General features: G+C 45.5%; 1 protein-coding gene across 1 annotated transcript in view; it reads right to left on the minus strand.

Annotated features, from left to right (window-relative positions):
* Positions 1–14,419, minus strand: part of LOC147905609 (uncharacterized) — a 37,866-nt gene extending 23,447 nt beyond the window's left edge. Inside the window, exons 1-9 of the mRNA XM_087370041.1 lie at positions 12,628–14,419; positions 11,623–12,465; positions 11,305–11,555; positions 10,993–11,177; positions 10,552–10,897; positions 10,323–10,403; positions 9,406–10,212; positions 8,955–9,197; positions 8,768–8,871 (exon numbers count right to left, since the gene is read on the minus strand). Coding sequence (XP_087226167.1) covers positions 8,768–8,871; positions 8,955–9,197; positions 9,406–10,212; positions 10,323–10,403; positions 10,552–10,897; positions 10,993–11,177; positions 11,305–11,555; positions 11,623–12,465; positions 12,628–14,419 — 4,652 coding nt within the window. The remainder of the gene's footprint in view (positions 1–8,767; positions 8,872–8,954; positions 9,198–9,405; positions 10,213–10,322; positions 10,404–10,551; positions 10,898–10,992; positions 11,178–11,304; positions 11,556–11,622; positions 12,466–12,627) is intronic.
* Between the last annotated feature and the right edge of the window lie 434 nt (positions 14,420–14,853).

The raw sequence follows: 14,853 nt of genomic DNA on the forward strand, positions 1-14,853 counted from the left end.
CCAACCTGGTGGTGGAAAAAGAACCCTCTACCGAAGCTGACCTCCTGCCATACACACGAGGTCCAAGGGGAGGAAAGTCCACTGGTGAGAGAGAGAAAGATCTCTCAAAGGGGATGCCGATAACTCGCTCTCCAAAAGTGGAGGGTACAAAATCATCATCTGGGAGGTCAAAGCGATCCTCGAGCGGAAAAGGAATTCCGCTAAGCCAGTCCTAGGAAAGGAGACACTTGTGCTGCGTCCTGATCAAGAAGTGCTGCAGACGAGGTGCCAACAACCTGGGCTGTTGAAGGAGACACAGCCTGATCTTGTGGTGGAGCGGAAGGCTCTTGAACAATAGGCTCCATGGCGGTAGCCTCCCAAGGCTCCTGAGAGGTAGTCTCCGGAGTGGCGGAAGTATGATCAGAAGTAGAGGGCCTAACCGCGACTGGAACCCACCAGGGGCCAGAGATAGTATGGTGTGTAAGAAGGACTCGGGCAGCCCTAGGAGGAGGGGGGGCCTGTGTCTGAGGCGGTGCCTGTGGAGCAATAGGTCCTGCTCCTGATCTTTGTCGTAACCTAGTACGAGCTGGTTGCTTTTTTGGCCTTTTCTTCTTCTTTGGGCAATCTCTGGCGAAGTGCCCAGAGGATCTGCAAATTTTGCACTGTCCTAACGACCTGCAACCTCAAATCTCTAGCAAAAGAATGGCCCATCGGGTCGCTATAGCATGATGTAGTCATATGAAATGTTAGGGTCCTCGACAAAGACCCTAACCCTGGGTACCCCATCCATCTTGATCGCCTTAGCAGCCAACGAAGGCTTGTCAGGAAGAGGGGGGATTTCTACTACCACAACAAATCTCTCGCCAATAACTGAAAGAAGCCGGTGATAAACTGAAGGTAGACCAGGGAACTTGATGAAGACGGAAACTCCGTACTCATCCCCTTCAACTGGGTCAAAGCCCAGTTGAAAGGAAAACAAAAAAATCCTCCTGTAGTCTAGAAAGAGATACCCAGTCTGTAGCAAGTCTCTTGTGACGTCGATAACACCAATATTCACGTGATCGTAGTCCATCTCATTATATCTCAACGGTCGCAAGGATAGTTATCAAAGAAAGATCATGTGAGCAATCCCTTATTCATGTATTTATTGAGCTTTAGTATCCAAAAAGTGCTAAATGTTTTCCCATCACAAATAATTAAAGCATTACCCTTGGTATTTATAGGAAGAATTTGGTCTGATGGACTTGATGTCACATCTCGTCTCTAAAGTTTTCCTAGTTCTTTTTCTATATCCTTTTCAAAATTGCTAAAATAAGATTATATTCCAAGTGCTCCATAGCAAAATAAAGCTACAAGTTGTCTTACGCATAGCTTTAGATTTTTATGCCACCCTTCTTATTGCTGATCCTGAGACACAGGATAGAGAGGATGCTAGACAGGCTATTTGGCAGAGCATCCCTTTGTTGGTGAATCCGGATATGCATGTTTTGCTCGATGCACCTTTCACCAACACAGAGTTCAAGATTGCACTTTCAGCCCTTCACAAGGGCAAGTGCCCACGTTCGGATGGCCTCACCCCTTCTTTTTTCATTGCATTTTGGGATATGATTAGAGACTACATTACTTCAGCCCTGCAGGCCATTTGGGACTCTGGCAAGATGCCTGGGTCGCTTACAGAGGGTCTCATCCACCTTATCCCGAAAGGAGGTTGCAGAAATCTTGTGTCCCAGTGGAGGCCTATCACACTTCTGGGGACTTGTTACAAGATTCTGGCTAAGGCAATCAGCCTCCGATTGCAGCCCCTTCTCCTTGATCTTATTCATGACACTCAGACGGGATTTGTGCATGGCAGAAGCATTTTTTATAACATTTTCTCTTTCTGGGAAGCTTCAGAGTGGGCCATGCAGAGTGGCCAGAATCTAGCCATTCTACTTTTGGATTTTGAGAAAGCTATGACAGAGTAGATTGGGGTTTTTTGGAGGGCACCCTTCTACGTTTTGGCTTTACTGATGCTTGGATCAGAGGTGTTTCCTCTTTGTACAGATCAGCTTACAGCCAGGTACTTATTGGTGGGGTAAGGGGTGAGAGATTTCAGATTTCGAGATCAGCAGTCCGTCAGGGATGCCCCCTTGCTCCTTTCCTTTTTTTGTTTGTGGCTGAAGCTATGAGTATCTTTGTTAGATCTCAAGCTGACATCTTTGGGCTGAGACTTCTCATCAGAAGGGAAGAGGAGCTACTTGACAGTAAGTTGGCAGATGACACAGCAGTTTACTTGGATGCCACTCCACAGACGCTCACTTCTTTCAGGACAGCATTGGATTTATTTTGCTTGGCAGCAAGGGCGCAGATAAATTGGCATAAATCCAATGGCTTTTGGATCAGTGATGAGGACTCTCTAGTTTGGGGGCTTGACATAGGATTCACTTGGGTTCAGAGGGGTGTGCCTGTCAGGTATTTGGGCTGCCAGGTCGACTTGGATATTTCTTCCACGCAACAGTTTGCTCCCGTGTTAGAGAACATCAGGAGGAAGCTCCTTTTTTGGAGCTCAGCCAAGCTGGCTCTTGTCTCTAGAGTTGTGGTGGTCAACCAGGTCCTCTTGGCCACGGCCTGGTTTGTTTGTTCATGCTGGTGCCATTCTAGGGACTGCATCATTCAGCTCAGGAGACCGATCAGAAACTTTCTTTGGAGTGGGCTTGATGGCATAACAGATTTACAGTAGTGCAGAGCTTTACTGTGCAAGATGGTAGTGCGGGGACTTATGCCAGGGCAGGAACCGTGGAAGGACTTTCTTATTAGCAGCATACAGAGGTGCACACCTTCTTCAAGAGGAGATTGGATGAGCAGTATTAGGTGGATCTTCACCACAGCACACCTCAGATCACCTTTGTCCCCTCTCAGGGTTGCCATTCTGAAAGCTTGGGCCAGTTTCAGGAGCACTCTTCAGAGGATTCCTCCTTTCTCTCGTGAAGAGATTGATAGGCAACCCATCATGTGGAATGATAGTATTGTAGATGATCATGGCAGACCACTGGGTGCCTCACTCTACATGCAGTGATCCAGGTGGGAGAGGGGACCTGCATCATCTATGGGGTCTTGGAAAGCTTTCTGCAGGCTTCCAGAGGAGACTAAATCAAGGTTGACATGACATCTCAGAGGGAGTGCAGGGAGGATCTTGCAGATTGAGGCAGCCCTTCCAGAGGAGTGGGTAGACACAGATGATATGCCACTCACTCGCTCCACTTGGGCAGGTACTTTTACGAGAGGTGGTGTTCCGCTTTAGGTTTTGGCCTTTCGAGATGCACATGAGGATGCTTTAGTTTTTACTGTGCAGGATGGTGGCAGATTGCTCAGGTCCACAGAGGACATCTTGCTTGAGTTTGCTTTTCAGCCTATCAGGGTTGTAGGTCTTTTGGTGCAGGGATCAGATTCAGAGTGGTTCCTAGACCCAGACCCTTGGCTACTCTCCACCGGGTCTTGGAGGCTTTGGCTCTATGGGGGAGTTCCCATCATGTATATGTAGTGGGACCTCGGAGAGTGGGAGTGGATTGACGCAGGGCATCGAGAGAAGAGCATCCCCTTCTTTTGTTACACGGTCAGTAATGCCAGGAGATTTCAGCTCAGTAGTAGAAGTTGGAGACCTTCCAGAGTTCCTCATTGGGAGACATTTGATATCACTGCGAATCTGCAGAAGTGCTTCTGGAGGAGACTCTGGAAATCCCACAGGAATAGGAAGATCACTATCTTCTTTTGGCTCTCTATCCATGGTGGGATTGCAGTGAACCTTTGGAGATCCAGGTTCGGAGACGACCCTACTTGCCCTCGTTGCCTCTCTGCTTCGAAGACTATTCAGCATTGCTTATGGGATTGCAAACAGGCGAGGATAATTTGGATGGGGGTAGCCAGGATTTTCAGTCACTTTGCCCACTCCCCATGACATGGGGCTCAGTGGCTTGGCTTTCTCTTGCAGGGCCTCAGATATTCTATGAGAGATCTGACTCCTCTCGGGCCATTTCGGTTCGACGTCATCAGATTGAGTCCTGTTCATTGGATGTGGTACCACACCTTCCTTTTACAGTTGTACATGCCTCTGTGGATACTTCTTGGGAGATTCTAGCAAGCATAGCATCCTGGCATATCTGGAGAGCCAGATGCACAGAGGCTTTGGAGGGTACTCAGGTTCATCCCTCGCACACATTGGCTAGTATCTGGACAGACAATCTGGACAGACACCGTACATGCTTTGATGGCCGTATGGACGAGTATGCAGGGAGACTCCCATGCAGCCTCAGCTAGGAGAGCTTCTTTCTTCAGGGAATGGAAGGATTCTCCTTTCTTCTTTGAGACTACTACAGGGTTGAGGTGGCACTTTCAGCCTCAGCCTTGGTTGTTTTCCACCTCACTCTAAGGGGGTTTTATTTATCCTCATGATTTCATGATGTATTCCGCTTTGAGCTTGCTCTCGCGGGTTTTTTCTCTTAATAGAAGTCTCTTTCTTGGAAAAAAGAAAAAAAATAAAGCTACAAGACATTTGATCAATCTTCAAATGAATGCAACAAGAAGCAAATCTATCAAGTAAGACAAGTAGATGAGTTTCTCATTATGTGCTCTATAGTAAAAAGAATAATAAAGATTGGATTTAGAACAATGTTATTTGATATCATCAAAGAGAAAAGTTCAATTCTTTGAGGGATTAAAAAAAAGTATGAACCAATTTGTTAAGGATGATAAATCAGTCATATTGACTGCGACCACCAGTGCAGTGGCAATGCACTTGAGCCAATTGTAAACATTGTATAGGCAAGCCTCATCGTGCATTTTAATATCACATTCGTTCTATAACTATACTAATATATTTCCTCTTATTTTTGTAGCCCTCTCATTGACATAAAAAGCAATTAAGCGATATTTACAAAGAATCATTGGTGTTGCAAATTGAGGCAAACCTCCATGTAAGTTTCAATAGACACAAAACATAATGATATTCAATTTAGGTGTTCAGCATATATTTAAGATGTCTTTTTCAAGTATCGTCAAAATTGTAGGTTTCAATTGCATATTTCAGTTCCCAAATCAATTCTCAGATTTATCGTTAATAACATGATGGATAACATAATAAAATAAAAGGCCTATTGTGGGTGGATATAGTCATGCCCTACTAGACCAATGAGAAGCACCTTGAGTTTGAATTTCTAGGTGTGGTAAATGGTTCCATCAAATTTAACTTGCCTAGTTCCAGATTCATTTCCCAAGATGTAAATGATTGCTCACTAGGCAATTTTTTATCGATGTACATCTATTGGTTAAAGTCCAATCTACTATATATTATCATTGCATCTAGGGAGTAGAGAGTTTGGAAGACAAGGCATCCTCTGCATATAAAATGAGGTGTTAGAATATGAAGCCAAGTTGAGTCAGTTTGGTGTGTTCTAGTGTGAGTTCTAGTCTAGTGTGTCCTATGGATGCCACGTGTCACATTGGGAGTTATCCCATATGCATAGGTGTTCACATGTGTGTGTGCGCTCTTATATAAGAGCTGTACTTGTCTAGTGTCAAATCAATCAAGTATCAAGCTACAAACTCTTTGGTCTACATGTGAGTACTTTTATTTTGGTTCATTGCTTTAGTCATCTCATTTCCATTTCATTATGTCTCTCTTTGAGTATCACTTCCTCTCTCCCTAGCCTACCCCCCCTCTCTCTCTCTCTCTCCCTCTCCACCATGTGCCTTCATGTGGTATTAGAGCCTCCCTTCCTACCTTCCCCTTCTTCTTGCTCTACCTAGAGGATGAGAGAAACCCGCAAATGGAAGCTCCTCCCACGATTGAGCTCCTTTCCACTCCTTAGCCTCACCTTCGGAGCTGACCTGGAGCTGATCTACCTCGCCATCAACTACCCCTTCTTCATACCAAAATGCCTTGCCAACGGCCGCTTCTTTTGCCTCGCCATCAGCCACCTTAGTAGCCTCGCCTCCAACTGCTCTAGTCCGCTGCAAACAGGACGTACAGTCTGTACGGAACAGTACGGACTGATCCATATTGCACCAGGGCTGTACAACAGGCCGTACCAGCCCTCGGGACTGTCGGCAGCTGCTGCTTCTCCTACCATCGGGCACAACAGCTCCGTTCCAGCCCTTTGCCACTCAAATTGCTCCTTCAGTTCCCACGATTTGCTGCTCCACCTGCACGACATGAATCTCTCCTAAATCACGCTGCCTCCTGCTATCCATGCTTCCTGCCCACGCTGCCAAAAAGTCCACCATTTCTACTCCTCATTCCACCCCATAATTATGCCACATCTGTCCTCATTTGCTGCAATTTCAGCAGCCCACACTGCCTATTTTCTCTGCCCATTGCTTAGTTCTGCCTCAGCCGCCATAACTTACATTCTCTGCCGCATCATTTGCAGCTGCCTACGCACCATTGCCCCTGCTCATTGCCTCTCCAAGTGTTGATACCATGGAACCTCGTACTCTTGGAGAAGTCACTGCATCTCGAGAGAAAGCACTTGCCCGTATCGGTGTGAGCTTGGACAACAGATTGCTCCATCACTTTGACCTCACTGCTTCCGCCACGGAGATCAAAGCATGTTCGAGAAGCTTCACGCTACATCTATGGACCTGACCGATGAGCCATATCTATTGTTTACATGATCTATCTGAAGTGATAGATAATGGTTAGGAATATTTGGGTACTCTGCCCGGGGATGTTTCCCAAAATGAATGCAATAAATAATGTGTGTTGAGTCAATAAAGGTCCTTTGCCTTAGATAGTCATCCAAAAATGATGTATTTCTTCTATATTTTTGGTGTGTGACTCCATGTTTCTAGTTATTCCCTGGAGTCAAGAGGGGGATGTACTGTGGGAGCCATGTATTGGCATTGATAGGTTCTAGTTATCAGGCCTGGCATATGAGTTACAGGATGTTGGTACATTGGTCTTCTAGACCTTTGAGTTGTTCATGCATCCATGCTGAGACATGAGCCTCTGAGTCATATTTGGGATGTAAAGCAATGTGAGTGCTCGGTCCAACCTCTAAACCATGCTCAAACTTCATCCTCTGAGTTGGCATGGGAGCCATGTCTAGTTCAGACATTGCACAGTTTAGTAGTCTTGTCACTGTTATGTTCTATCCTTGGTTCCATTCCATTAGTCTCTCACCTTGCCTTCATGGAGGCGTGTTAGAATATGAAGCCAAGTTGAGTCAGTTTGGTGTGTTCCAGTGTGAGTTCTAGTCTGGTGTGTCCTATGGATGCAACGTGTCACATTGGGAGTTATCCCATATGCATAGGTGTCATATGTGTGTGAGCGCTCTTATATAAGAGCTATACTTGTCTAGTGTCAAATCAATCGAAGTATCAAGCTACAAGCTCTTTGGTCTACATGTGAGTACTTTCATTTTGGTTCATTGCTATAGTCATTTCATATCCATTTCATTATGTCTCTCTTTGAGTATCACTTCCTCTCTCCCTAGCCTACCCTCTCTCTCTCTCCCTCTCCACCATGTGCCTTCATGAGGCACCATTGTACTTGCATCTCATCAATCAACATTCGTACTTGCCTCAATTGTCTCTCTCCATGACGTAACGGTCTCATATCCCTTCCTCTCTCACCATGTTTTCTATAGTAATGGAGGAGCTTTGTCGGTACTGGTTTCCTCAATGGCCTCCACGAAAACCTTGAGAGGATGTAAAGTAGGCTTGCGGAAAGGAATGCTCAAGGTAGCCAAAAGTCTTGTGCATAGTGTCTTCTTAAAGAATCTTGCCAATGAGGGCAAGTAAAATCAACTGGGCCAAATTACTAAGTGTACCTACAAAAGAAAGCTTGGAGATTGAAGCAGGGTGATTAGTTGGAGGGGTGGGATATCCAAGACCGTACTAACTGTGTCATCCAGCCATTAGGCAATGAAGTCCGGAACTGACTCATCAGCACGAAGTTGAGATATTATGAGACAAGATTGAGCATTGATGAAGGTCTCAACATCAACATGATCATGTGGCTTTGAGTGTATCCCAAATGGCCTTTGGGGTAGGGAGGGAACGAACCAATTGAGTCTGCAAGTCGCCACAATGAAGGATAATATCCGAGTGGGCTTTAGAACCAGCTAACAGCCATAATTGACGAGGCGCAGGTTGAGCAATGCCAGGATGAAGTTGCGTGCCTTTGACAATATCCCACAGTTCCACATGAATGAGTAACATCTAGAGGATAACAGGTGATTGAAGTATGTGAACTGAAATGGTGGGCCAAGAAAACATCCAGCTAGGAAGTAAGGCATCTCACTCAATTTAATGACATAGACGAAAAATGAATACTTGGTAGCAACTCTCTGACTCCAAAAAACACCGCCTCCTCCATGAGCTAATAGCCCTGTGTGTCTCCGGAGGAGAATTAAGAAGAAAGTATCGAGTACGCGAATAGATCAGAATCTGAAACCATGTGAGAAACGAAGTGAATCATGTATGATACGATGGAAGACCAAGAAGGATTTGAAACGGTTTGAATAGTGCATGGCATGAGCTACTCTTATAGAGCTAACCTAATATTGGAGTTATCATTATCAAAATACAACATACTCTTAAAAAACCAGAGATCTGATCCAAAATCTAGAAAGAGACTTTGCTTGGAAATTGTTGACAGCTGCGAAATGTTAAATAACAGCACATGCTCAGCAAGATTGTTCTTTTTGAAAGAAATGGAATGGGTTTTGCTTTGAAATTGTTGACAGCTGAGAAAAGCACATATGCAGCAAAATTGTTTAATTTTTAAAGAAATGCAATGGGTTCAATATACCTCCATACCAGACCTGGATAAACCTCACACAGCAGCAGTTTGTTGCTTCCCTTTGTGTAAAGTTGTTGAGCACTTTTAGATGAGTCTGTTGCGAAATAACAACCCTGTAGACCCAACTTGAAAAAGTCATAAATTCCCTCTAGACATGAACAGAACCTCAGACAACTAAAAGAAACAGAGAACCCACCACTCCAAACATGTTCCTCTTGTCCCTTGCAGGGAGTCGGAAACCATTTCTTATTATACCCTGAATCCCTTTATCGTCAGTACCATGAAATAGGTGCTGGGAAGGCTTTGTGGGCTTGATCAGCTCACGTTGAGCTTTCAGGCAGAGCGTTTGTAGTTTCAAATTCCGGATCTTTTCAATCTTTGTGACTCGAGGGAATATATTGTGGGTAGGCTGAATGTATTTCTGTGTTCTGTCCATGACCTACATCATAGAAATTTGTGAGTCAATTAGGATTGTCCCAATGTTTCAGACACCTACTGATCAGTGCTCTTGCTTATATAGTTGATCGTTCCAACAGATTATAAAAAACATACAATATAAAAAAGCCTACTAATCGATACCCTAGCCAGTGATCTTCATTGATCCAATGATTGGAATTATTTTTAAACATGCGGAAAAGCACACTAACCGTGTAATACTCGTCTGCATTTTCACCATTGCTTTTAATCTCTTCTATGAGAAAACCTTGTTCTGTACTTGATTGTATATCCTGTAATTGTTTAGCAATTTCATTGTATTTCTGTTGCATCTCTCTTTTTGCTATCTCCTTCTCTATCTCTCCACATACTTTACAAGGCACCTTACTGCAATTCACAGAGCACAGCTGAGCACATATATGCCCGCAGCTTAATTTCTTTCCGCATATTTGATCACACTTAAAAAAAGGGAGACGTAGCTGTGCCTGCTTTTCCCAGCATTTACATTCCTTCATGTGCCCACAACCTTCTAATCTAACCGAAGTTGCATTGTTGCAAAGCTTTTCTGCTTCGTCTTCCGAGCACAACCTCGTGAGCTTTTGTGCACAGTTTCTGCATGTGTATTTGATGCTGATCTTGCACTTCGGATGATCACCAATGTGACAAGTATCTGAGCACATATGACCGCAATTCAGTAAAGCTGGACATGGTCTCTTGCATAGTTTTGGAGTAAATGCGTCTGCATGTCGGCTGTGTATGCCAAAAGCTGAGGTTTCTGGATGACGAGGGCACATCACGGGGATGACATTTCCAAAGCATGCTTTTCTTTCAAAATACTGAACCAAAGTCTGCCAGTCGTGAGATTTTGCTGTTAAGGTGGAATGATTTCCACACAGATATACCGCGCTTCTTGCACGTGATACGGATACACACAACCTATTTCGTAAATTCAAATATCCAATTTTACCATCCTCATTGGAACGAACGAGGGAAACTATGACAATTCTGTTCTCGGATCCCTGTAACAAGTTTTAAGCCTTAGTCACTTCCAATACCTTGCAAGGAAGCCTCTCTAGAGTCTACATTCTGCAAGGCCATCGTGATGCAAAAGTCCAGTTTTGAACTTAACCTGGAATCTATCGATTGAGTGCACACCAATGTCACCTTCATCTTCTTGGATATCTTTCAAACTTTTGCGAATCAGTGCAACCTGAAGCAGAAAAAAAGTTTCAACCTACGGAGTGACTAAATACATTCTGCATAAAATGCACAAAAATCACATGCCCTCTCTCTGCTGGGGTGCTTCCTCTGCTTTGGCAAACAGATTTACAATGCAGGGGAAGAGAGGGTTACAATACTTGTCCATTATAAGCAGCAAGAACGGTGATTTCTTCTGAATTGCAACCTTGAGCTAAAAGCCACTTTACAAGTGCAACCACCATGTGTACTTCGCCATCATTTGAATAGCTCCTCTGCGCCGTTTCTCTATGGGAATGAGACCAGAAAAACATGCTTGTCCTCATACACGAAGGTGGCCGATTTCGGTTACCAGAAACTAATTCCAGGTTCGTTCTCAAATTAGGATAGATAGGCAAAAGCATGGGCAAAAACTCATCTCGCATTCTACACTGTAGATTCAAGGTTTTATACGGAATGGTTTTGCTTTCTGCAATCCTCTCAAACAAGGAAACTCCAAGATTGTGCCTGCAGGATCGATTCACCCAAATCAGGAAGAACAACTCAAAGCATGGGTGTGCAAATCTGACGCTATTTGCATGATGACGGCATATGTATATTACCAGAGATCCAACTCATAACTCGACACAGATGGTCTGAGTTGACGGTGGTCTCCAATAAGAATGCAGTGCTGGACGCTTGGCCGAAGCAGTGCCAAAAGCTGAGCCTCAAGGATCTCTCCTGCTTCTTCCACCACAATGATGGATGGAGAAAGAATACTCAAGATATCTTGGTGGAGAGCAGCTCCCTGTACCCAAAGCAGGCAGCTGCATCACTCTTGGGAATGAATTTAAACTGAATATTGGGTTGCTACCAGATTGATATGCCGATCCAAAGAAAAGAAATCGAATTTCATGGCATCCGTATTAACTTACTGTCGTGGTCATGCCCACAATCTTTGCGCTCTCCAGAACTTTGACCCTTCTTCGCTTCATGATTTCATCATTGTCCTGACAGATGCAATCATATTTCTCCCTGAGGACAGAGAGCTGGGCTGAAGTTGCTTCCACACTTTTCTGCATGATCACCACAATCAGGATGCATCTTTGCTCATCCGACAGCTGCCATGGGTTGACTCGAAGCAGCCACTCGTATTTCTGAATATCAACCTGCACATGATTCAAAGCTTCTCATTGATCTCATAAATCTTACTCTTCAGCGAACTCGATTGAGCGCATCATCAAGTTGTGAACTTACGTAGAACAGCTGGAAATTGGGCAGTAGCAGGTCATCGGTTTGATTCTTGAAGCGCTTGATCTTGTTGTGCAGGGAGTTGGTTTCCCCTTTGCTCGCCGATCTAGTGAACTTCACATCCTGCATGTCTTCCCACTCTGCGTTCCTTTCTTCATACTCTTCTTCCTCTACGTCGAAGTCTCCTTTCTCGCTCGACTCATCGGATTCGTCCTTTGATGATGAAGAAAGTGATGACAGAATCATATCCTCAGGCGAGGATCTCATTAACAAACAATTTTGCACAAGCTTGAAAATTCCTGCGCTGGGTATCCACGCCTTCAAGTTCTTATGCAAGGCTTGTCGAAGTTGGATGGAAAGAGCTGGATCATGGGAGCCTTGAGACAACCCATCCTGTAAAGCTTTCTGTACCGACATGCCCTGAGGTAGAGACTTCAGTAACGCCTTATGTTGTGGGATATGAGAAAGAAATTGGTCAAGCAGTCCTTCTGGCGCATGCGATATGAGTGCCTTCATACTAAACGACTTGCATCCATGCAAATCCTCCAAGAGCTCTTCCATCTCGGCCTGTAGTTGCTCTAACTTTCTCGCGTTATCCCTCCAATCAGGGCTGAACTCATCGGCTCTGTCCATCACATTGGTAAGATTGCATTTCTGCAAATTTACGTTCGTTCCCCGTCCACCAACTCGTACCAGACCACCAGGCTGCCCACAGAATTCGAGGCAAGACTCCAGAAATTGATCCAGTGCTTGGTTCTTGAACGTGACGACCAATATTGGCCGACGGGGTAGTGTACTCGCTGAGAGCAACAACTCCAGAATTTTCACGCCCAAGAAAGTTTTACCTGTGCACACGATGCATTAATGCGAGCTGGAGCTTCCTTGCAGGTATTCAGTCGGAAGCTTTCGCAATCCATAGCTCCTTGAAGTCGTTCAGGATGGATTTAGCATCAAGGAAAGAGTGCAAAGATTTGGCACGTCGAAAAGAGTAGGGAAGATGCACTGACCTGTTCCCGGAGGCCCTTGAATCAATGAGAGCCGGTTGTTCAAAGTGTGTTGGACTGCTTGGATTTGGCTCACGTCAAATGTGGTTTCGTATCCTTGCTGTTGCAGCCGATCGAAATCTGAAGCGCCTCCTCGGATTACTTCCGCTCCCATGCTATCCTTCGTAAAGATGCACCTCCAGTTTAGAATGGTGTCCGATTCTAGATACGCAGGGACCCTGCTTGCCGGCAAACGAAGATGTACAAGCTCGTCTTCGAACGGAATTTCTTCCGGATCAATCTTCTGCAATGCTTTCAGCACAGGCTTGTACGCCTTATAATATGTTGGGCTCTCCGCGATCAACATGTCCGTTCCTCTTAGAACGCGTCCTACCCAGGAAACGTCGGAATCTTGATTGCTGTCGGAATCGGTTGCTTGCAAAATCTCGATGGAAAGAATGGCTTTTGTCTCCCCTGCCTTTTCGCTGGCGAGCACTACAGCCCAAATTGGGGACTGGAAATCGCAACCGTCATCGCAAATGCAAAGGAGGCTTCCTGACATTGGTAACACAACGTCTTTGTACCCTTTTTCGCCACCTGAGAGGCGACATTCCAGAGCAATAACCAATCCCGGCAAGGTTTCACGAAAAGCGACCCCAATCGGGTTCGCGTGAATCCAGACTCTCATGTCCCTCTCATCCAGCTCTCCGGCTCTGAAAGCCGAGATGCCTTTTTTCAGAGCAGCGAAGCAATCTTCTCTGAGTAACCTGAAATATGTATCGAGGTAAGTATCGGGAGATCCGTATCCTTTGCCAACTTTGATCACCGGAAGTGGCACAGCACAGCGGACGGAGTTGCCGAGTTCTGAATCCATGGGTAGCAAAGGGAGCTTCTCCCAGCTACGATTTTCTGCTTCAGCAACGTTAGCAGCGAGCTTAAGGACGCGTAGAAGGAAATCCGTCGAGGGACATCCATGGCAGATGGAATTGGGGACCGGAGATAGATAGCTACCGGCAGAATTACAAGCATTCGCAATCGCCGCACATTGCACGAGCTCCTGAATGAGGGGTATCATTGACGAAAGAGAATTTGGAAAGTGTTGCAACAACGTAAGCACGAATCTGGGGATCATCATCGCGGACTTGAAATGGGAGACGGATTTTCGCAGAGCATGGACGGATGTGAGGAATTCGGAGTTGGGGAAGAGGCGGAGGAAATCCTTGAGCCGGGAACTGTAGAGGACGTTGGATTGGCGCCATTGACACAAGGTGTCGACGATCTCCAAAATGCCGGACACCATTTCCAACGTCGGAGATGTCTGTGCCAAAGCAAGTTTCAGTCCCGTCGGACATTTGGTGATTTCTCGGAGAACCAAACCAGGATCCTCTTTGAATTTGTCGATGACGATCGTCAAGTAGGAGTCGATGGCTTGTGAGTTCCTCGCTGCACAGCCAACCAGGCGCGCAAATACCGCCTTTGGCTTCTCTGAATCGTCGTTGGTTTTGAATTCTAAGTAATCTCCGACGCTCAGAATCATGAATCCCGTATCGACAGCACTGAATCGGAAGTATACCTGTTTGTGAGCATTACCGATCACGTCGCTGCTGCTGCTGCTGGCGCTGTTGCAGCGAAGATCATTCGCGGCAGTACCACCGTTTAATTCTGGCAATGGGGAAAGGAATCCGAAATCGTGGAAGAGACGGACGATCTTTCCTGTGTGCAAGGATCGGCCACCGGAGAGGGGGATCTTTTTGAAATTGTTGCGGTGATTGAACGGAGTTCGATAAGCATTGCGTTGCGTCGACGATGCAGTCATCATGTAAGCTGTGGAAGCAAAGGACGTAGTTGATTGCTACAAGACAGGAAAAAAAAACTGCTAGGGAGCGACGGAAATGAAGGTTCGAAGCTGTGGAAATGACGAACAAAAACATGGGGTGGCAGCATTTTTGGACGGACGAAAAGTGATTCGACAGAATATTTATTGATTCCGGCGTGAAGTGGGGCGTTTTGTTCACGCTCCACTTTTGTGTTTTTCGGTCTTCTATTGGGCACTTTAGGGCAGACTCCTCGGATGAGGATGGGTTTAATAATCAGGACGAGTAGCATGACCCGTCTACCACGCGTTAAATCAAACAATGCTCGGCTCGGCTTGGCTCTATGCTCAGTTTACTCAACGATTCAACTAGATGAGTAGCCATCTGATGTTGATCGAGGGGCAAATGATGTTGATCGAGGGGCAAATGTTGATCG

The sequence above is a fragment of the Dipteris shenzhenensis genome, chromosome 1, assembly GCF_047967505.1.
Source record: "Dipteris shenzhenensis isolate YYH24624 ecotype China chromosome 1, Dip_SZ_1.0, whole genome shotgun sequence".
Taxonomy (NCBI): Eukaryota; Viridiplantae; Streptophyta; class Polypodiopsida; order Gleicheniales; family Dipteridaceae; genus Dipteris; species Dipteris shenzhenensis.